The sequence below is a fragment of the Hyla sarda genome, chromosome 7, assembly GCF_029499605.1.
Source record: "Hyla sarda isolate aHylSar1 chromosome 7, aHylSar1.hap1, whole genome shotgun sequence".
Classification (NCBI taxonomy): Eukaryota; Metazoa; Chordata; class Amphibia; order Anura; family Hylidae; genus Hyla; species Hyla sarda.
The window spans coordinates 57264918-57289932 of NC_079195.1; the positions used below are offsets into that span (position 1 = coordinate 57264918).

The 25015-nt window shown below is 45.9% G+C and overlaps 1 protein-coding gene across 1 annotated transcript in view; it reads right to left on the bottom strand.

The window, feature by feature from the left end:
• LOC130281670 (alpha-2-macroglobulin-like) overlaps positions 1-25015 on the bottom strand; it is a 206361-nt gene that overhangs the window by 129619 nt on the left and 51727 nt on the right. Inside the window, exon 9 of the mRNA XM_056529135.1 lies at positions 18878-19004. Coding sequence (XP_056385110.1) covers positions 18878-19004 — 127 coding nt within the window. The remainder of the gene's footprint in view (positions 1-18877; positions 19005-25015) is intronic.

Consider the following 25015-nt stretch of genomic DNA (forward strand, 5'->3'; position numbering starts at 1 on the left):
GTAGCCCCAGAATAAAACCATGATAAAAGTTGATATAAATAAGGCTTGTGCATGTGTCTGGCAAAAATATTTTCTTACCTTAAAAAACTACAGCTCTGCTTGTAAAAAACACCATGTGATGTAAAACAAATATATTATGGCTGTTATGGCTATGAATGTATGAAAACAAACAAACAGCAAGAAGATTTACACAAGTACAACACCTATATCTTCTGACAAAAAAGGGTTAAAATACAAAAAAAAATTACGTTAAAAATATAGTGAAAAAAAGCAAAAAAAAAAAACTTAATTGGCAACATTCTTGCATCAACCCCTTGGAGCCCATTATGACCCTAAGGACGGGAGCATTTTTTGCACATCTGACCACTGTCACTTTAAGCATTAATAACTCTGGGATGCTTTTACTTATATGATTTAATTCCGAGAATGTTTTTTCGTGACATATTTTACTTTATGTAAGTGGTAAATTTTCGTCAATACTTGCATCATTTCTTGGTGAAAAATGCAAAAATTTGATGAAAAATTTGAAAATTTTGCATTTTTCTAACTTTGAAGCTCTCTGCTTGTAAGGAAAATAGGCATTCCAAATAAATTATATATTGATTCACATAAACAATATGTCTACTTTATATTTGCATCATAAAGAGGGCTTCAAAGTTCAGCAGCAATTTTCCAATTTTTCGCAAAATTTTCAAAATCGGAATTTTTCAGGGACCAGTTCAGGTTTGAAGTGGATTTGAAGGGTCTTCATATTAGAAATACCCCATAAATGACCCCATTATAAAAACTGCACCCCTCAAAGTATTCAAAATGACATTCAGTAAGTGTGTTAACCCTTTAGGTGTTTCACAGGAATAGCAGCAAAGTGAAGGAGAAAATCTTCATTTTTTACACTCGCATGTTCTTGTAAACCCAGTTTTTGAATTTTTACAAGGGGTAAAAGGAAAAAAATCCTCACAAAATGTGTAACCCTATTTCTCTTGAGTAAGGAAATACTGCATATGTGTATGTCAAGTGTTCGGTGGGCGCAGTAGAGGGTTCAGAAGGGAAGGAGCAACAATGGGATTTTGGAGAGTGAGTTTTTCTGAAATGGTTTTTGGGGGGCATGTCACACTTAGGAAGCCCTTATGGTGCCAGGACAGCAAACCCCCCCCCCCCACATCGCACACTATTATGGAAACTACACCCCTCAAGGAACATAACAAGGGGTACAGTGAGCCTTTACACCCCACAGGTGTTTGACAACTTTTTGTTAAAGTTGGATGTATAAATGAAAAAAAAAAATTTTCACAAAAATTCAGTTTTTTCCCCAAATTTAACTTTTTTATAAGGGGCAATAGGAGAAAATGCCCCCCAAAATTTGTAACCCCATCTCTTCTGAGTATGGAAATACCCCATGTTTGGACGTCAAGTGCACTGCGAGCGAATGACAATGCTCAGAAGAGAAGGAGCGCCATTGAGCTTTTAGAGAGATAATTTGTTTGGAATGGAAGTCGGGGGCCATGTGCATTTACAAAGTACCCCGTGGTGCCAGAACAGTGGACCCCCCACATGTGACCCCATTTTGGAAACTACACCCCTCACTGAATGTAATAAGGGGTACAGTGAGCATTTACATCCTACTGGCGTTTGACAGATCTTTGGAACAGTGGGCTGGGCAAACAGAAAAAATTACATTGTTCATTTTCACGGACCACTGTTCCAAAAATCTTTCAGACACCTGTGGGGCGTAAATGCTCACTGTACCCATTATTACATTACATGAGGGGTGTAGTTTCCAAAATGGGATCACATGTGGGTATTTATTTTTTTGGGTTTATGTCAGAACCGCTGTAAAATCAGCCACCCCAGTGCAAATCACCAATTTCGGCCTCAAATGTACTTAGTGTGCTCTCACTCCTGAGCCTTGTTGTGCGCTTGCAGAGCATTTTACGCCCACATATGGGGTATTGCGTTACAAATTTTGGGGGTCTTTTTTTCCTTTTGCCTCTTGTGAAAATAAAAAGTAACACCAGCATGTTAGTGTAAAACATTTTTTTTTACACTAACAGGCTGGTGTAGACCCCAACTTTTCCTTTTCATAAGGGGAAAAAGGAGAAAAAGCCCAACAAAATGTGTAGTGCAATTTCTCCCGAGTACGGAGATACCCCATATGTGGCCCTAAACTGTTTCCTTGAAATACGACAGGGCTCCGAAGTGAGAGAGCGCCATGCGCATTTGAGGACTAAATTAGGGATTGCATAGGGGTGGACATAGGGGTATTCTACGTCAGTGATTCCCAAACAGGTTGCCTCCAGCTGTTGCTAAACTCCCAGCATGCCTGGACAGTCAGTGGCTGTCCAGAAATGCGTGGAGTTGTTGTTTTGCAACAGCTGGAGGCTTCGTTTTGGAAACACTGCCGTACAATACGTTTTTCATTTTTATTGGTGGGGGGACAGTGTAAGGGGGTATATATGTAGTGTTTTACTCTTTATTTTGTGTTAGTGTAGTGTAGTGTTTTTAGGGTACATTCGCACTAGCAGGTTACGGTGAGTTTCCCGCTAGGAATTTGCACTGCGGTGAAAAATTTGCCGCAGCTCATACTTGACGCAGGAAACTTACTGTAAACCCGCCTGTGTGAATGTACCCTGTACGTTCACATGGGGGGCAAACCTCCATCTGTTTCAAAACTACAACTCCCAGCATGTACTGACAGACCGTGCATGCTGGGAGTTGTAGTTTTGCAACAGCTGGAGGCACACTGGTTGGAAAACCTTCAGTTAGGTTCTGTTACCTAACTCAGTATTTTCCAACCAGTGTGCCTCCAGCTGTTGCAAAACTACAATTCCCAGCATGTACTGATCACAGAAGGGCATGCTGGGAGATGTAGTTATGCAACAGCTGGAGGTACGCAACTACAACTCCCAGCATGCCGAGACAGCTGTTTGCTGTTTGGGCATGCTGGGATTTGCAGTTTTTCAACATCTGGAGTGCTACAATTTAGAAACCACTGAACAGTGATCTCCAAACTGTGGCCCTCCAGATGTTGCAAAACTACAACTCCCAGAATGCCCAGACAGCAAACAGCTGTGTGGGTATGCTAGGAGTTGTAGTTTTGCAATATCTTGAGGGCAGTATAGAGATCACTGTGCAGTGGTCTCTAAACTGTAGACCTCCAGCTGTTGCAAAACTACAAATCCCAGCATGCCCACACAGCATACAGCTGTCTGGGCATGCCGGGAGTTGTAGTTTTGCAACATCTGGAGGGCTACAGTCTAGAGACCACTATAGTGGTCTCAGACTGTAGCCCTCTAGATGTTGCTAGGCAACTTACCGGCTTCCGTCGCATCCAGGGAGCCGTCCTCTTCAGCTGCACGCCCCCGCAGATCTCCGTCGCCGCCCGCCGATCACCGTCGCCCGCAGCCTCGGTGGACGTCAGCGCCCGGTCCTCTTCGTTTTCCCCGTTCTGCTCTGCCTATTGTGGGTGAGCAGGACGGGGAAAACAAAAGTAAAGCCCCCCCGCCCCTGATCTGCTATTGGTGGTCCATAGAGATGCAATAATCAGTGTTTTCGGCGATTGATTGCTCAAGACTGGATCTCAGGCTTGAAGCATTCATTCGGCGATCAGACTGCAGGAAGGAAGGTATGAGACCTTCCTCCTGAAGTACAGCTGTTCGGGATGCCGCGATTATACCGTGGCGATCCCGAACAGCTCCTTGAGCTAGCCGGGCATTTTTACTTTCACTTTTAGCCGCGTGGCTCAGCTTTGAGCGCGCGGCTAAAGGGTTAATAGCGCGCGATCAGTGCCGCGCGCTATTAGAGGCGGGTCCTGGCTTCACTATGACGCCGGGCCCACCGTGATATGATGCGGGGTCACCGCGGGACCCCGCATTATACCACGGGAGCGGGACCAAGGATGTACTCATACATCCTTGGTCCTTAAGGGGTTAAAGTATACTGGTTGGTTGAAAGAAGTTGAAGGTGAATTCACTTGCTGCAGATTTTGTGCAGATTGAAGAAGTGTTACTGCAGAAATCCCCAGCAATTTACAGTACAATTCACATTAAAGGTTTAGGAAAACCTCAATTACAAACAGTGAAAAAAAATCCATGCAGAAATTAAGATCTTCAAGTCCCTGGCATGTTTAAAGGGTTTATCCACCATAAGGTGATTTTAGTACATACCTGACAGACAGTAATGGACATGCTTAGGAAGGATCTGCGCTTGTCTTGGAGCTAAATGGCTATGCTGTGAGATCACCACAACACTGTGGCTAGCTCTTTGTGAACAGGTATTTCCTGTTTGAGTTTTTCTTTTTTGCCTACAAATCCCATAATTCCATTTTCCTCCCTCCCGCACATCAGCCACCCCACCCATTGAAACATAAATGAGCTGCATCCATTCAAAAGACCTGTGGTTTTCAATCAGGTTACCTACAGCTGTTGCATTAGTTGCAGATTGATCTCTCTCCCACCAAGCGATCGCTCCACCCATTGAAGCAGACAGGCACCCTGTCATCAGCTGACTAGTGAGTCAGGTCTCGGCCGCATAGCAACTTGGGAAAAATCTGAGACAACAGTAATTTTGTATACAGTTCAAAAAAATATTGGGGTGAAAATCACATAAGAATTGTGAGAAAACCATCACACACAGGTACAGATACTATATTATGAACTACACTAACTTTACAGCCCCTGTAGCATAGTCAAATAAAAAAAAAAAAACTGGAATACCCCTTTAATATACTGCAGAAATAGAAATGGATTTTTCCATTTAAAATCCATGGTTAAAACCACAGAAAATCTTCAGCACAATCTTGCTGTAACTCTACCACCCAAATGATCACACAATCCTGGAGCTGGCCTTTTATACAGTTTAAATCACAAGGACAAAGAACTTATATTTATCACCTAGGGCTTGGCTGAAGCAGCAAGTGGAGCAGACATATTTGAGTGATGCTCCTGAATCCCGTGACATTTCTCCTGTAATTCTCCTAGCCTACCACTCTCTAAGCCATCTAATTTTGCTAAATATTGCTCCCTGCTGGAATAGGCTCTGTCGGTGCCTGAGACCTACCTGACACCTGTTTATATCAGGTACCTTGGCACTGACGGCTGTCCTCACAATCCCTGAATAGGTGCCCAAAACTGCATGACTAAGAAGTGCTTCTGCCTGATCAGGTGATCTCATCGGTAACATAGCCGTCCACTAGACCGAATTCGATAGCACTCCATCCAAACTATATACCACCTCAAAGCCTGCCATCAGAAGCCAGCGCCAACCTTCATTCAGTTGTTCATGTAAAGCTGTTCATCTCCATACTGCTTAAATGTACACACTGCACACAGGTCAGTTTAATTTTATCTTCTGACTACTGACTCTTACAATAAATATGTGTCTAAACCAGCTACAACTCTAGTAGGATATACAGTCAGTGAGGTGTCAGTCCCAGTGAGTGCTGGGCCACCACCCTGTGTAATTATTACTTCCTAATAATGGCTGACTGCCTGGCCTCAGGCTCAGTACCCTTGCTGGTAAGGTATCATGTAAAAAGTAGTAAAACCATACTGGTTTTCCCTTTCTGAACTAAGGCTGATGTAAAGTCGGCTTAGTGATGTGAGGTCGGCACCAAAACAGAAGAGGAAGTAACTGTAGTAGCACCATGGGCCTTGGTATTTAGAAAGAAGGGCAGGAGCTGATCAACTGCAGTGAGTGCCTTGATCCATGCACTGCTGGCCACTGCCTGCTACTTACAGTTCTCACTGATCTCAGCATGTGCAGGCTGCCTTGTGGATGCTCATGACCTCTAGTTTTACTAAGCTTCTACTGGCATAACATATCTGGGGATAAGGTTTTCCAGCCCCATCCATTGAAAAACTGTGGGGCTCTAAACAGATGAATGGCGGGGGTACCAGATGTTGGCCTTCTGCTGATCAGTGATTAATGCCCTCTACTGTAGATAGGTCCGCCTATCGTATAATTCCAGAAAACACCATTATGGTGTATTCACACGTACAGTATCGTGCATAGGATACTGTACAGCTTCAAATTCTGTGCATCAAATCTGCGCAGGATACTGTACATGTGAATAGATGCTAAATAAGGAAAAATTTGATTTTTTTTTCTCACCGTAAAAGCTCTTTCTCGTAGCTTTCATTGGGGGACAAAGACACTGATGGGTATATGCTCTTGCCATTAGGAAGCGCTGACATTAGGAAACAAAGTCGGCTCCTCCCTGGCAGGATATACCCGCCACTGGAAGTGAGGTAATCAGTTTTGTCACAAAGCAGTAGGAGAAGCCAACAAGAGATATGTCCAAAGGACCCTAGAAAGGAATCCCGGATAAAAACCCAAGAACCGGAAAAGATTATCTGGACCAGAAATGAAGAAATGGGTGGGTGCTGTGTCCCCCAATGTAAGATACGAGAAAGAGATTTTACGGTGAGTACAAAAAAAAATCTCCTTTTCTCAGTCGCTCTTCATTGGGGGACACAGACACTGATGGGACGTACCAAAGCAGTCCTTGGGGTGGGAAATAACCGCCAGAGAAGGGGACAGTTCAGAGACTGAACCCATGGAGAAGGGCCAGGAAGCCAAAAGAAAGAGACTAGAGACCGAAAGTCTGCAGAGACACATGAAAAAAGGACATCTCGGAGGCCTGATGGGCCGTAACCATCCAAGAAGGATAGAGGAAACCAATTCCACGGAAACTACGGAACCAGAAAGAGGACTAGCCTGGCTTGTAAACACAGAGAATAGGGGGGAAACAAGAGATCCCCATCCAGCCAATTGAAGAGAACATGTCAAGAAAATGCCAGGGAGATCAACATACGCCAGGAAGAAGGCGAGCATGTGGAAAGTGGAGACCAGAAACCTCTGGAAAAGAAAAAGGAAGAGAGACGAAACCATCCCGAGAAACAAGATGCATTTAACCGATGACCCGGACTGACAAACTTCAGGTTCCAGATCACCGTCTCAGGGTTACCGCGAGAACCAGGGAGGAAGAGCGGACCCAGAGTATGACAAAGAGTCGGAACAGCGGTAAAAAGCGCAAAGAGGGAACAACGTCCACGCATAGGGTCAAGTTGGCCAGACTGGTGAAACCTGGCTGACCTGAACGCCCTTTGTGCCGGGAGTACATGGATCCCGAAGGAGGAGAAGGAAAGTAAACCGGCCGGACAAGGACCTGAACATCCTGAAAAGAGCATACCGGAATACCAGAGCGACCAGACATGAGAACTGGAGGTTCTCAGGTCTCCTAGAAGCCCCACACCTGTAAAGTGTGAGCATTCCAGGAGACGTACTGCCATGTTGGAATAACATGTAATGGGGCTGAACGAGACCGTCCCACAAAGGGGATTGCGGAGAAGATCTGTACAGGAATGTCACGCATGCCCGAGACCACCACATTAGCAAGGCCCCAAGAAAAGGGAAAACGGTCCCAGAGATCAAGGAATGCCACTGCCACCTAGTAGGGAGCCCAATGCAAGAAAACACCCCGCACTTGCAAACACGAGCGAAGAGAGAATGGATACAGAGAACTAGCCTCTGACCCAGTTTACCAAACAGACCAGAAGACTCCAAAACAACAGCCCGTCAGGGTAGGAAAAGAGAAGAAGACAGAGGGAGCCCAGCTGAGACTCCCAGGGTCTGGGCACATGAAGGTCACCCCAGAAGACTGGTGCATCAGTGCTGCGCAACTGACATTGTTAAATGGAAGGATGGACACACCAATCCAGGGAGTCCCCACCAAGGAAAGAGGAGAGCAAAGGCAGGATGATGGCCAGACCAGCTATGGCCAAATCACACAAGACTTATAAACTTCCCCAGCAGAGGAGAGTGCCCTTGCTGCGAAAGCAGCCGGAGTTAACCAAGAAATGGGCAAAGTACTAGGCTGCAAAAGTAGACAGTGAGCACAGGAACATAGCCTGCCAAAATCCCCCTGATTACTCTTAGCAGAACAGGGACTCAGGTAGATACCCCACCTATGAACGGAGGGGGGGGGGGGGGGGGAGAGAGAGAGCTCTATAATGGCAGTTCCAGTGGGAGAACCAAGAGGCAGTCATGGGTAACTCCGGCACAGTCCGTGCCGAGCCCCCTGATCGCGGCACCCCCCGTGTAAGGGGGATTAGCAAGGTTACGCCAGGTACCGTATGAGCATGCTAAACACCGCCGCACAGTAATGAGAGAACATAACGGGTGTCAACAGAAACCCCAGAAACTCTGTAAAAACATACAGAGGAATGAAGAAATCATATGTGTCCTGGAGGTATCTGAATCCGGGAGACATCTCGGGCAAAAACATTACTTCGAATGCAAGCAAGGTGCATACGTTTTAGCATAAAGCTGAAAGAGGTAAGTCCCCAATGGGATGAAACCTTGGAACAGAAGCCAGATGCCCCTGAGCAATCCTGACTCCTGACTGAAGGTATTAGGGAGCTGTTGAACACACCGTGTCGCCCTATCATGTCCCATTCCAAAATAGAGGCAGCTGCCAGCTGCAGCAGAAGTGCGGAAATTCGACCACATGAAGGCCCCATGTACACCCCACTGAAAAGGGAGAAGGTGGGTGCCATTCGAGCAGAGTGTCCACAGCATATGTGAGGACCCAGAGGCTGGTACCTCACGATGGCAATGGGGAACCAGGACAGAAGCCTCTCAAAACAGCATACATAGAGCAGGTGGCCGGCAGTAGTGAAACAGATGGAGTGCCAATGTGCCAGAACGATGCTGGTAGCAGACCAGCAGCACGCCCTCTGTGAAAGGGGAACAGTGATAGCCATGGGCACCTCACACTGAAGGTGGGGCACTGGACTGCGGTCACAAGTGCGGCAGATATACGATGGTTGTTGTATCAGTGTAGGAAACCATTCAGACCAATGGTTAGCTAACTGGCTTAGGGTCCAGTGCATGCAGGGACACCCCTTTAGACACCTCACAGTGAGGTACGAGAAACTCCAGCCTTGTACGCCACAGCCTTGTTATGGGAGAACAGCAGCCGAGGAACCATGCAGACCACTGTCTGGCTTACTGTTATAGGGTCCATTGTATATACTGGAGACCACACAGACCACTGTCTTGCTTACTGGCATAGAGTCCATAGTATATGCTGGGGACCACACAGACCAGCATCTGGCTTACTGGTATAGGGTCCATAGTATATGCTGGAGACCACACAGACAACTGGTTGGCCAATTGGAATAGAGGCCATGTACACGCATGGTTAGTCCTTCGGAAACCGCACACAAGTAGTGGGGCACCGGAATCCAGCCGTGAATGAGACATGTGAATGTGATTGGTGGTGGGGGGAACCACCCAGACCATGGTCTGGCTTATTGGTATAAGGGTCATTGCAACTACAAACCTCACCTCCATCTCCAACCATGGGATACTGGAACTCTAGCAGCAGGTGCGGTATACATGTAATGGGTGACTGGCAGTGGCAGAAACCCAACTGAATGGATTTCAAATACCCTACCAAGAATGAGACACCATGTGGCAGACTCTGCTGGTGATTGAACTTAGAGGGGAGGGGGCGGAGCAATGTGTCTACTCCCCCTCAGCTAAAATGGCAACCGGCTGGGAGGGGAAGGAACGCAGAGCTATGCATGCAATAATGGCCGCCGGCTTACAGTTTAAGCCCGATGGTGGAGGCCACAGGGGAGAGGGAAGGGAATACCCCAGCTGGCATAAGCACTCCAGAAAAGCACCAGTGGACGGCGAGAGAGACAGAGCGCAAGGGGGACACTGGAAAGGGCCTGCGGCTGCACAGTGAGCAGGCACGGTGTGCCGATGACTGCTGCGGGTGAGAGAAGAAGGGGGATAAGACTGTGGCCATCTGTGCTGTTTGGTGCTATAACTGTAGGGGCAGAGCAGCACTGCCTTCCCTCCAGCAGATTAACCTCATGTAAAGACTGCAGGGATGGGTGCCGGAGAAGAGGAGCTGCACAGGTAACCCCTTACATACCGCCGGGAACTGAGGCCCCCATGCAGCGCCCCATGAAAGGACTGAGTCCCTCAACCCCTTGAGACCTGGACACCGCCATTCTGGTTTAGGCTTTCTGGGAGGGGGAAGGGTCATAGGGTCATACTTACCCGAAGACTGCAGATACTCACCCTGAAGTCTTCAGCCAGCTTATGGCCACACGGCATCATGCCAGGCTGTCATAGCGGGGCGAGCAGGGGCAGTGGGGGACCCAGATTTAGGGTACAACCTCCAGGCACTGGCCATTGGTGAGAAGGGGTTAACAGTGCATACTCTATGCCTGTTCCCCTTCATTGCATAAGGGGGAACAGGTAGCACCATGCTCCTGAACCCCTACCTAAAAAGGGAAACAAAAGGGAGGAAAAAAACCTAACTAAACAGGCCTTACTAGAAAATAATTTATAAAAAAAAGACCAGGTCTGGGGAGCTCCCAGACTTGTGTCTTGCCTCCTACTGACACTAATTAGTGGGCGAGTATATCCTGCCAGGGAGGAGCTGACTTTTTTTTCCTAGTGTCAGCGCCTCCTAAAGGCAAGAGCATATACCCTTCAGTGTCTGTGTCCCCCAATGAAGAGTGACCAAGAAATATGAATAATGTGGTAAAAGAACAAAAAATGTCTGTCTGTACTATATAGGATGTATTTGTTCATATAAAAAAAAATAAACAGCCATCATAAAAATTGTTGAAAGATGAGAATACAGCAGTGAATCATGTGCATATACGAAAGAAAAGAACCAAAACAAGGAAAGAATGTTGGTTTGATAAATTAAATGTAAAATATCATAAACACAAAAAAAGTAGGTATACAGTTAGGATTTATGTAATAAGTAAAGGGCAAATACATTGTGCTCTCTTTCATAGAGTTACAATGATTAGTTATAAAATGGGTATTGTAACACAATTTATCATATCCTTTATAGGACACAAAGGTAGGTGTAATGCTCTTTATCATTTCATATTCTTCAATGCATACATTGTACAGTCTCAAATAGAGGTAAGCATTGTATCTTTATCTTGTATAAAGCACTGGAATATTCATTTTATGCTTGTATATTAGTATAACACAAAGTCATCGGATGGTCGGTGCTCCCCGTGGATGATTACAATCTGTGGGGTTCTTTCTTTTACTATGAATCATGTGGAACCTTACACCTTCTATCTAAATGTTGTATATTAAATTATCCGGCCTTACAATACTGGACATACAGTAAATGTATATAAAATCCCTTCTTTCATGAGCTTGTAACTCCCCCATGTCCTCATAGCACCTTAATCTGGGAAATCACCACCTCCCCTCACCCCCCAGCCCTTCCCGCTTGAGGTCACTCACAGAGGTACGGTAATTCTCAATGTTATCGGACTCTTTTAACTTTTCACTCCTCTTCCCAGCAGTGAGATTATTGCTGGGAACCTTGAACTTTTTCCAAATATTTTTGTTGAACTCTGTACGTATGTTCAAAGCATGACAGAGGAAAAAGTCTGCTCACCTTCTCCTGTATGGGGACTCACGATTCCCCTTCGGACTAGGGGCTGTTAGGGCATTGCTGCCGCAAACAAGGTGGATAGGAAAGGAAGCTTTGCTCACTGAAGAGCATCAAATCCTCAGCACTTCTGGACATCAGTATAATATAAAATTATATCGGTGTCCAGAAGTTCTGAGGATTTCATGCTCTTCAGTGAGCAAAGCTTCCTTTCCTATCCACCTTGTTTGCGGCAGCAATGCCCTAACAGCCCCTAGTCCGAAGGGGAATCGTGAGTCCCCATACAGGAGAAGGTGAGCAGACTTTTTCCTCTTTCATGCCTTGAACATACGTACAGAGTTCCCGAGCTGCGGAAGAAGGGAGGGGAAGAATTGAGACCTCCGTTCCTGTGCTGCAGAAGAGGGGAGGGGGCGGAGCAATGTGTCTACTCCCCTCAGCCAAAATGGCAGCTGGCTGAGAGGGGAATATGACCCCTTAGTTCCTGCACTGCAGTAGAGGGGAAGGAACGGAGAGCTATGCACGCAATAATGATTGACGGCTTGCAGTGTAAGCCCGATGGCGGAGGCAACAGTTGAGAGGGAGGGAATTACCCCAGCGGGCATAAGCACTCCAGAGAAGTACCAGAGGAAGGCGTGAGAGAAAGATCAGGGGGGATGCTGGAAAGGGCTAGCGGCTGCACAGTGAGCAGACACGGTGTGCTGATGACTGCTGCGGGTGAGAGAAGCAGGGGGATAAGACTGTGGCCTGGCCATCTGCGCTGTTTGGCGCTATAGCTGTAGGGGCAGAGCAGCACTGCCGTGCCTGCAGCAGAGTAACCGCATGTAAAGACTGCAGAGATGGGTGCCGGAGAATAGGAGCTTCACAGGTAACCCCTTACATACTGCCGGGAACCGAGACCTCCATGCAGCACCCCATTAAAGGACAGAGTCCCTCATCCCCTTGAAACCTGGACCACCGCCATTCTGGTTTGGGCTTTCTGGGAGGGGGGGAGGGGTCATACTTACCCGAAGACTGCAGATACTCACCCTGAAGTCTTCAGCCAGCTTATGGCCACGCTGTATCATGCCAGGCTGTCATAGCGGGGTGAGCAGGAGCAGTGGGGGACCCGGATCCAGGGTACAACCTCCAGGCTCTGGCCATTGGTGAGAAGGGGCTAACAGTGCATACTCTATGCCTGTGCCCCTTTATCGCATGAGGGGGAACAGGTAGTGCCATGCTCCTGAACCCCCACCTGAAAAAGGGAAACAAAAGGGAGGAAGAAACCTAACTAAACAGGCCTTACTAGAAAATAATAATAAAGACCAGGTCTGGGGAGCTCCCAGACCTGTGTCTTGCCTCCTACTGACAGCAGCTAAAACTGATTACCTCACTTCCAGTGGGTGGGTATATCCTGCCAGGAAGGAGCCGACTTTTTTTCCTAGTGTCAGCGCCTCCTAGTGGCAAGAGCATATACCCATCAGTGTCTGTGTCCCCCAATGAAGAGCGACCGAGAAATATGAATAATGTGGTAAAAGAACAAAAATGTCTGTCTGACACTTCTAGGCTATACAATACAGGATGTATTTGTTCATATTAAAATAATAAACAACCATCATAATAATCGTTAAAAGATGAGAATACAGCAGTGAATTATGTGCATATACGAAAGAAAAGAACCAAAACAATGAAAGAATGTTGGTTCGATAAATTAAACGTAAAATATCATAAACACAATAAAAATAGGTAATGGGTATTGTAACACCATTTATCGTGTCCTTTATAGGACATGAAGGTAGGTGTAATGCTCTTTATCATTTCATATTCTTCAGTGCATACATTGTATTAGTCTCATAAAGAGGTAAGTATTGTATCTTTATCTTGCATTCAGCGCTGGAATATTCATTTTATGCTTGTATATTAGTATAACGCAAAGTCATCAAATGGTCGGTGCACCCCGTTGATGATCTGTGGGGTTCTTTCTTTTACTATGAATCATGTGGAACCTTACACCTTCTATCTAAATGTTGTATATTAAATGATGCACCTTAGAAAACTGGACATACAGTAAATGTATATAAAATCCCTTCGTTCTTGTAACTCCCCATGTCCTCATAGCACCTTAATCTGGGAAATCACCACCTCCCCTCACCCCCCACCCCTTCCCGCTTGAGGTCACTCAGAGAGGTACGGTAATTCTCAATGTTATCGGACTCTTTTACCTTTTCACTCCTCTTCCCAGCAGTGAGATTATTGCTGGGAACCTTGAACTTTTTCCAAATAACTTTTTTGAACTCTGTACGTATGTTCAAAGCATGACAGAGGAAAAAGTCCGCTCAACTTCTCCTGTATGGGGACTCACGATTCCCCTTTGGACCAGGTGCTGTTAGGGCATTGCTGCCGCAAACAATGTGGATAGGAAAGGAAGATTCGCTCAATGAAGAGCATCAAATCCTCAGCACTTCTGGACATCAGTATAATATAAAATTATATCGGTGTCCAGAAGTTCTGAGGATTTCATGCTCTTCAGTAAGCGAAGCTTCCTTTACTATTTAGTATGTACAGTATGGCACTATTATTATTATTATTTTTTTTTATTGTACTGATCTTTTATACAGCCTTCTGTAAGTTCTAAATATCTTCCAGAGCCTCTGTCTTGGTTCACTGGATTGTTATATAGTTTAAAATACATTATAATTTGAAGTTTAATATATTTAGACCATCTGCCCCTGCTTTCTAATAGAGATAAAATTGTACAGTAGGGATATATTAAAGGATAATTGGAAAGGGAACTTCAACCAACAAATCCTGTTCCCCTGATCAAAAAAGATGTTAAAAACAGCAGTGTCACCAGTCTAGCCGTAATAGGTATTTATCACTGCGGCATGAACCCACAATCGTATAACACTGGGAGTATCACATCATATTGCTTTGGTCCTCACAACAAATCATACAAAGGAAAAGCGTTTCTAACAGATCAAAATATAAGTTTTATTAAGACAGAAATGAAACAAAGACATATGCGGTGGCCCAGTACAGGAGTTGTCCTCCTGTAAACCTGTCTGTCCTGTGTGGTGGATTCCCTTTCAGTGTTCCCTTTAGTCCACATCCCTCCTACAGATGCTAAAGTGTTAATAATGTCTTATGTTATATGCTGGTTACTCTTTTGAGGCACTTGTGCCTTTAAATATTGTTGTCAAGGCCTATGTAGCCAAGGAAGGTACAAGTGAACAGGTGACTTGTTGGTGACCTATGGGATTCCTCCAAATTGCTCCCTTATATAGCTGGGAGGAGTCAGCTTAGTTCAGTCTTAGTTCTGCTGAGGGACAGTTAAGTAAAGACCTGAGAGTTGTCTAGTGTTCCTGAGGGAGACCAAGGCCTAACTACACAGCCTGGCATCCACTATCAGTAACCTTCAGGTGAAAGTCAAAGCCTGGTAAGCACAAATACAGGGGAGAAGTCTAGTCAAGATAGTCAAGTGTCATTTACTAAAGTCAGCGTGGGTTGCACAAGTCAGTCTAAGTCTACTACAAGTCCCAGCGAGCCAACAAGCCTCCTAAAGTTCACTGAGCATCTCCTTGAGCCTAAACTGAGCTGCAAAGACTTTAACATCTGACTGCCTTAGTAAAGTGCTGTTGTTCCGTAACCTTGCATCGGAGTGATTATTTGCTCCGAGCCTGACCCAGGAACCAGCAGCCATACCTCGGGTGGTGTAGGGGCTAACCACGCCCTGGCGTCACAAACACTAAGGGTTAAGACCGTCTGCCCTAAGGGTTAACAACATCTGCCCTTCCAACACCCTCACCACACATACATCTAAATATAAAAAAAAAGATCCCTGCTTGCATAATGATGACATATTTCTTGTGTTATTACCACAGGTTTTAACCTCTTAAAGGGTAGCTCCCACCAACCCTCTTTTTTTTTTTTTCTGTCCCTGCCTATTGCCCTTCTATCCCTAACCCCCTCCCTGCCTTTATTTTCATATTTATTGACTAATAATTGCCATTTTGTCTGCCTGGTAGTGTGCTCACTACCAGGCAGACTTCCCCAGCAGGCACCACGTCACTGATGCCTGCTGGGGGGGGACTTCCGCCCTTAGTTCTAACAGGGTGCCTCCAGCTGTTTCACAACTACAACTCCCAGCATGCCCTGACATCTACTAGCTTACAGGGCATGCTGGCAGTTGTAGTGGGGAAACAACTGAAGGCACCCATTTGTACCAACCTTCCGCCCCCACCCCCCTCCCCTCACCTCCGGTCGCTCAGATGGATAGAAGAAGCCGGGACCGCGAACTCTGCGCTGTGCGGCGAGCTGCGGAGAAACGGGGAATCCAGATGCAGGACATGCCGGGGAATCCAATTCAGTTACCGGAGTCTGCAGAGAGAGTGCAGACTCCATCTGGGATGAGGTACAGGCTGCGTGCATTGTGCGGCCAGGGCGGCTGCTCCTGGACTTTACTGCGCTGGCTTCCTGCCTGTTTGATTGACAGACAGGAAGCCAGCGCGCAGTGAATGAATTTCGACTCATTTGCCCGGCTGAAATGAGTCGAAATTCTGTAGTGACGTCACTGCAGAATGCATTCGGCCACTAGGAGGGCGACCCCTAGTGGCCGAATTTAAAAGTGATTTTAAACTGTTTTAAAATCACTTTTTTTTTATTAAACTATATTAGAGATATGTTGTAGTACTTAAGTACTACAACATATCAATTTTTTGTTTTCATGACAGTGCCCATTTAAGGACCATGGACATGTATACACATCCAATGGCCCTTAACCGGGTATGACGCGGGCTCCTGACTCGAGACCACGTCATACCGCCGGCTGCCCCCCAGCTGATTCCTGTAGCTAGGGGCCGGCATTAATAGCCAGCTATTAACCCCTTAGATCGCCGCTGTGAAAGTTGACAGCGGCGTCTAAAGGTGCCTGTATACAGTCCCTGGTGGTCCAGTGGGGTGGATTGCCCCCCCGCAACGCGATCGCGCCGGGGGGGGGGGGGGGGGTGTGGGGGTATTCAATGCTGAGGTAGCCGGAGGGCTTACCTCTTCTTCCATGTTGGCTCCGGCTCTCTGAATGATAAAGCCTGGCCAGGCTTTATCAATCGAGCGAAGAGCACACAGATCAATGGGATTGTATTTAATCCGATAGATCTTTATGAGGAAAGTCCTAAAAGTCCCCTAAGGGGACTAAAAGTGTAAAAAGAAAAAGTTTAAAAAATGTTTAAAAACACACATTAACCCCTTCCTTATTAAAAGTTTAAATCCCGCCCCCCTTTTCCCAAATTCCATATAAAAAAATATATAAACATAATAAAAATAAACATATATGATATCGCCGCATGCGTAAATGTCCGAACTATAAAAATATATCATGAATTAAACCGCATAGTCAATGGCGTACGCGCAAAAAAATTCCAAATTTCAAAATAGCGTATTTTTGGTCACTTTTCAAACCATAAAAAAAGGAATAAAATGCGATCAAAAAGTTTGATCAAAACAAAAATGGTACCGTTTAAAACTTCAGATCACGGTGCAAAAATTTGCTCTCATACCACCCTGTACTCGGAAAAATCAAAAAAGTTGTAGGGGTCAGAAGAGGACAATTCTAAATGTATTAATTTTCCTGCATGTAATTAGGATTTTTTCCAAAAGTACGACAAAATCCAACCTATATAAGTAGGGTATCATTTTAATCGTAGGGACCTACAGGATAAAGATAAAGTGTAATTTTTACCGAAAAATGTACAGCGTAGAAACAGAAGCCCCCAAAATTTACTGAATGGTGTATTTTCTTCAATTTTGTTGCACAATGATTTTTTTCCCGTTTCACCGTAGATTTTTTGGTAAAATAACTGATGTCATTACAAAGTAGAATTGGTGGCGCAAAAAATAAGCCCTTATATGGATTTTTAGGTACCTAATTGAAAGGTAAGAAGGAAAAAACGAAAGTGCAAAAACAGAAAAACGCTTGGTTCTTAAGGGGTTAATCAGCGGTATATTCATATGCAGCAATGCTTGTCATTATCTCTGCCTGCACTTTGCTATAGCAGCTAGTCGAGAGTGGTACTTACTTCCACTACATATGTTACTATTACCATTCATACCCCGTTGGCACTGTAAGAATCCATCTTTTTCTGTTTTATCTTAGTATCTCTGTATAGTCTCTGTCATCATTATGCAAGCAGTGAGTCCTTTTGAATGTTTTTAAATGTATGTCTTTGCTGCATTTATGTATTAATATTAAATATATTTTTATCTCTAAGAAATGTTTTTCCTTACATGATTTATTCGATTTTTGCATGGATCAGTTACCTCTGCGGGGGTTTTGTGGGTATAGTCCTAACAACAAGTATAATTAAAAAAATATGACTGGTGACAGGCTTATTAAAAACTCAGACAAATACCCCCCTTGACATGTTTCGCTCCTCAGAGATTCATCAGAGGTCTGGGCTGATGGCCATTAGCCCAGATCAACACACCAACATATAAATGACGAGTCATATGACGCAAAACTAGTACTTGTCCATGTGTTGATCGATCCTCCAGTTTTATTATGCTATGGATTAATAAAGAAAGATTTGCTCGCATATGATACCTCCAAGTGCCCTGGACTTCTTTGCATATTCATACCACGCTATTTATGTTGATCATATTGTGATCCATTAAAGGGATTCTTCGGTGCTTACACATCTTATCCTATAGCTATCACGCCCCCTCCCATAGGCTTGCATTGAGGGGTGGAGCGTGACGTCACACGGGGGAGGAGGCGTGATGTCACACGCCGCCGCCTTGGTGGTTGCCCGTAATCAGACCCGGAGCGAACACGCTCCGGGGACTGATTACAAACGGGGTGCCGCGTGCAAGATCACGGGGGTCCCCAGCGGCGGGATCTTATCCTTTGGATAGGGGATAAGATGTGTAAGCACCGGAGAACCCCTTTAACAGTTCTTCAGCAGTTACAACCTTAAAATTCCTTCAATAAGTGCAATAGAAATGACCCTCTGAAGCGAAAGAAGTGTCAGTATCTATAATAGTAATTTTTGCAGTTACTTTCTTGGACTTTTCAATGTGACAGGTTCCATCTGGACATCCATTTTCTGATCAATGGGTGTTCCAAGTGTTCAACTCTAATGGAATGTATCACCACAGATATGTTAAACCATTACTCAAGGGCAATGAAAATCCATTGGCTTTAAGTGTTATGTACAAATGGGTCCTACAAAGCTAAACAAAGCTAGATTCAATTTATTATACAGCCATTTATTACATACATGAGTTCTGCAATTTCTATGTTGTCCGTGTGCCCTATAGGAGCATTTTGAGTGATCTTATCAAGTTGGGACAACCACCTAGTGTAATTGAAGGCAACATGGATAATAATATCTAATAACGGGTAAGAGTTTAATTTGTTTAATACTTTGTTGTAACAATAAAGTATAGAAAACAAGACCTCACCTCTCCAGTGAAATTAGCACATTTGGGTGTTTTTCCTACTGTACACCACCAAGTACAGTAATAGACTTCAAGATCATGACAAACAGAGGCTGTAACAACCCCTTGGACTGGTTTCCCATATGTATACCTAAGCGATTAAAAAAAATCATAAGCATCAGTTTTAATGGGACAGAATTATATGAATTATAGAGGAATGTACCACCTTAAAAAACCAAACAAAACGTTTTTAAAGGCACTGAGATAAGACATTATAAAGCTAAATTCTTTTATCAACTCCTTATAGGGGTACTCCACTGGGTGCGGGCAGCAGGGTTGTGACATCATCCATTCCCCTCGTGACGATATGACACGCCCCCTCAATGCAAGTCTATTGGAGGCAGTGGCGGATCCAGGGGGGGGGGCAACAACGGGGCAATTGCCCCCCCACCCCGAGATTGCTGCCCCTCCCTATACTATTAGTGATGAGCGGTGATGCAGCGTGTGAACCGCCGGAGACACCATTCTCTGCAGGACACCATCCTCTACAGGCTGCTTGTCAGTGCTGAGAATGCTTCGGTCTCAGCATCATTCAGTCTGCAGCCATTACACTGTGCAGGGGCTGGGAAGAGATAAGCTCCTCCCCCTCTCACCCCTCTGTGTTTCCAGCACGCCGGGCTCAGCTTACTGCCCTCCACCACAGGCCCGGACACGCACCCAATGCCTCCAGACCCCCCCTGCCCACCCTGATGCTGCCCTTCATGTTAAGTAACTTTAGGGGAAGATGACGAAAGGGGGGGGGGGGGGGGGGGGGTCAGGCTCGGGAGACAGGTAAAGGGGAACTCTTATCAGTGTTTCCCAGCAGAGGCCTCTAACTATTGTAAAACAACAACTCCCAGCATGTATTTGGCTTTGTGGGCATGCTGGGAGTTGTAGTTTTACAACAGCTGGAGGCACCCTGGTTGGGGAACACTGATCTATCTGTCTTTCTATCTCCTATCTATCTCACATATCTATGTATCTATCTATCTATCTATCTATCTCATATCTATCTATCTATCTATCTATCTCATATCTATCTATCATCTATCTATCGCATATCTATATATCATCTATCTATCTCATATCAATCAATCTATCTCCTATCTATCTATCTATCTATCTATCTCATATCTATCTATCTATCTATCTATCTCATATCAATCTATCTTATATCTATCTATCCATCTATCTATCTATCATCTATCTCATATCTATCTATCTAACTATCTTATATCTATCTATATATCTATATCATATCTATCCCACAGCTGCCAGCATCTATTTTTCATTTACTTACAGCCTATTTAGATGCCGAGACAGAGGAGAAGTTATAGATTGTGGGGGATCCGAGCGCTAGGACCCCCTACAATCTCCCGAACAGGGCCCCTGCAGTCTTCTGGAAGGGGGTGCTGAACCCTGCACGGAGCCTCCTGCGGGGGACATTGGAATGGCCACTTTCGGCAGACTGACAGGGCCCCGTTATGTGCCCCTCACTTATAATGCCCCCCTGTCATGTGCCCCTCACTTATAATGCCCCCCTGTCATGTGCCCCTCACTTATAATGCCCCCTGTCATGTGCCCCTCACTTATAATGCCCCCCTGTCATGTGCCCCTCAATTATCATGCTCCCACTGTCATGTGCCCCTCACTTATAATGCCCCCTGTCATGTGCCCCTCACTTATAATGCCCCCTGTCATGTGCCCCTCACTTATAATGCCCCCTGTCATGAGCCCCTCACTTATAATGCCCCCCTGTCATGTGCCCCTGACTTATAATGCTCCCCTGTCATGTGCCCCTCACTTATAATGCCCCCCTGTCATGTGCCCCTCACTTATAATGCCCCCCTGTCATGTGCCACTAACAAATAATGTGCTCTGATTTATAATGCCCTCCTTTTATGTGCCCCTTACTTAAAATGCCCCCTGAGGGTGCAGGACAGGGGGCATTATATGTGAGGGGAACATAACGGGGCATTATAAGTCGAAGCACATTATATATTAGTGGCCCAAGACAGGGGGGCATTATAAGTGAGGGGCACATGACAGGGGGGCATTATAAGTGAGGGCACCCTGAAGGGCAGGACAGGGGGCATTATATGTGAGGGAAACATTACAGAGGCATTATATGTGAGGGGCACATGATAGGGGGGCATTATAAGTGAGGAGCCCCTGTCATGTGCCCCTAACATATAATGTGCCCTGTCTTATAATGCCCCCCTGTTATTTTCCCCTCACTTATAATGCCCCCTGAGGGAGCAGGATTGGGAGGCATTATATGTGAGGGGAACATTGCAGGGGCATTATATGTGAGGGGCACAGCACAGGGGGCATTATATGGTAGGGGCACAGGAAAGAGGGCATTATTATTATGAGGGGGAACAGGACAGGTCATAGTTATATGTGGGGGCACAGGATGGGGCATTACTACTATATATGAGGGGAACAGAGTATAAGGAATTTCTGGGGTAGTACGGTTTTCATTAGCCACAATACATCACGGTATTGTATTCAGAGGGATATTTAGAGCATACAGTGTGTGGTAGTATTATATTCAGGGGTACAGTGTGTGGCAGTATTATATTCAGTTGGTACAGTGTGTGACAGTATTATATTCAGTGGGTACAGTGTGTGGCAGTATTATATTCAGAGGGTACAGTGTGTGGCAGTATTATATTCAGTGGGTACAATGTGTGGCAGTATTATATTCAGTGGGTACAATGTATGGCAGTATTATATTCATTTGGTACAGTGTGTGGCAGTATTATATTCAGAGGGTACAGTGTGTGGCAGTATTATATTCAGTGGGTACAATGTGTGGCAGTATTATATTCAGTGGGTACAATGTATGGCAGTATTATATTCAGTTGGTACAGTGTGTGGCAGTATTATATTCAGAGGGTACAGTGTGTGGCAGTATTGTATTCAAAGGGTAAAGTGAGTTGTAGTATATTCGGAGGGTACAGTGTGTCAGAATTATATTCAAAGGATAGGATGTTTGGCAGTATTATAATAATACTTTTTTCATATAGAGGATCGGACTCCGCTGACATAGTGAGGAGCAGTCTGGGCGTCAAGTTATGCAGCGAGAGTATTTAGCTGGACCCAGTGGTATGTACCATCTGAATTAGAAAAGGAAAGACTATAGAGAAGACGTCACCTGTAGTCACTGATATCATTGTGTATTGTCCTGACTGTCCCATCAGAGTGGTAGTCACTTGTAAGTTTTGCAGTAATGATGGGTGAAACAACAACTCCCAGCATTTCCTCACCACTACTTAGGTCATACTGGGAGCTGTAGTTTTAAATGGTAAAAACTTCTTTAGCACTTTCCCATTCTGTGGAAATTGGTATATTTGATTATTATACTGGATACATTTAATAATATTGTAAGTTCTTTAAGCAACACCTTATTTTCTGTCCGCCAACGCAAAATTCTCTAATAGTGCCCCTCCCGAGACTAGACTCTGGATCCGCCCCTGATTGGAGGGGCCTGGCAGCTGCCCTCCCATAGACTTGCATTGAGGGGGTGTGGTGTGACATAACAAGGGGTGTGGCCGTGACATCACGACCCCCCTGCCCAGATCCAGAGTTCAGAAAAAAATGTTCCAAACACTGGTACCCCTTTAAGGTTGGGTTTCCACTGCAGTTATTGATCCAAAACTAAGGGGGTATTCATTAAGAGTGGTGTAGGTGAACATCTTTTTACCCAATTAATTCATGTGGTGGAAACTGTGCACCAGCATCAGATTTATTACAAGGTGCAGGGCCTGTGATAAATTTAGCACTGATCACTGTTACGCCGAGCGCTCCGGGTCCCCGCTCCTCCCCGGAGCGCTCGCAACATCCTCGCATTTGCAGCGCCCCGGTCAGACCTGCTGACCGGGTGCGCTGCAATATCTCTCTCAGCCGGGATGCGATTCGCGATGCGGGAGGCGCCCGCTCGCGATGCGCATCCCGACTCCCGTACCTGACTCGTTCCCCGTCGGTCTTGTCCCGGCGCGCGCGGCCCCGCTCCTTAGGGCGCGCGCGCGCCGGGTCTCTGCAATTTAAAGGGCCACTGCGCCACTGATTGGCGCAGCAGGCTTAATTAGTGTGTTCACCTGTGCACTCCCTACTTATACCTCACTTCCCCTGCACTCCCTCGCCGGATCTTGTTGCCATTGTGCCAGTGAAAGCGTTTCCTTGTGTGTTCCTAGCTAGTGTTGAGCGGCATAGGCCATATTCGAATTCGCGAATATTCGCAAATATATGGACGAATATTCGTCATATATTCGCGAATATTCGCATATTCGTTATATTCTCGTTTTATTTTCGCATATACGAAAATTCGCGTATGCGAAACTTAACATATGTGAATAATAGCGTATTCAAAATTAGCATACGCGAAACTTCGCATATGCGAAAATTAGCATACACGACTTTTCGCATATGCGAATTTTCGCACGCCAGTCTCACACAGTAGTATTAGAGCCTTCTTTACACCACACAAGCTGGAAGCAGAGAGGGATGATCACTGTGATGTGTACTGTGAAAAAAAAAACCAAAAAAACGAATATTCGTAATTACGAATATATAGCGCTATATTCGCGAAATTCGCGAATTCGCGAATATGCGATATTCGCGAATAATATTCGAATTGCGAATATTCGTGAGCAACACTATTCCTAGCCTGTGTTCCAGACCTCCTGCCGTTGCCCCTGACTACGATCCTTGCTGCCTGCCCTGACCTTCTTCTACGTCCGACCTTGCTCTTGTCTACTCCCTTGTACCGCGCCCATCTTCAGCAGTCAGAGAGGTTGAGCCGTTGCTGGTGGATACGACCTGGTTGCTACCGCCGCTGCAAGATCATCCCGCTTTGCGGCGGGCTCTGGTGAATACCAGTAGCAACTTAGAACCGGTCCACCAACACGGTCCACGCCAATCCCTCTCTGGCACAGAGGATCCACCTCCAGCCAGCCGAACCGTGACAGTAGATCCGGCCATGGATCCCGCTGAAGTCCCACTGCCAGTTGTCGTCGACCTCACCACGGTGGTCGCCCAGCAGTCGCAACAGATAGCGCAACAAGGCCACCAGCTGTCTCAACTGACCGTGATGCTACAGCAGCTATTACCACAACTCCAGCAACAATCTCCTCCGCCAGCTCCTGCACCTCCTCCGCAGCGAGTGGCCGCTTCCGGCCTACGATTATCCTTGCCGGATAAATTTGATGGGGACTCTAAGTTTTGCCGTGGCTTTCTTTCGCAATGTTCCTTGCACTTGGAGATGATGTCGGACCAGTTTCCTACTGAAAGGTCTAAGGTGGCTTTCGTAGTCAGCCTTCTGTCTGGGAAAGCTCTGTCATGGGCCACACCGCTCTGGGACCGCAATGACCCTGTCACTGCCTCTGTACACTCCTTCTTCACGGAGATTCGAAGTGTCTTTGAGGAACCTGCCCGAGCCTCTTCTGCTGAGACTGCCCTGCTGAACCTGGTCCAGGGTAATTCTTCTGTTGGCGAGTACGCCATCCAATTCCGTACTCTTGCCTCCGAATTATCCTGGAATAATGAGGCCCTCTGCGCGACCTTTAAAAAAGGCCTATCCAGCAACATTAAAGATGTGCTGGCCGCACGAGAAATTCCTGCTAACCTGCATGAACTTATTCATCTGGCCACCCGCATTGACATGCGTTTTTCCGAAAGGCGTCAGGAGCTCCGCCAGGATATGGACTTTGTTCGCACGAGGCGGTTTCTCTCCCCTCTGGTCCTCTGCAATCCGTTCCTGTGCCTCCCGCCGTGGAGGCTATGCAAGTTGACTGGTCTCGCTTGACACCTCAAGAGAGGACACGACGCCGCATGGAGAATCTGTGCCTGTACTGTGCCGGTACCGAACACTTCTTGAAGGATTGTCCTATCCGTCCTCCCCGCCTGGAAAGACGTACGCTGACTCCGCACAAAGGTGAGACAGTTCTTGATGTCAACTCTGCTTCTCCACGCCTTACTGTGCCTGTGCGGATATCTTCCTCTACCTTCTCCTTCTCTGCTATGGCCTTCTTGGATTCCGGATCTGCAGGAAATTTTATTTTGGCCTCTCTCATCAACAGGTTCAACATCCCGGTGACCAGTCTCGCCAGACCCCTCTAC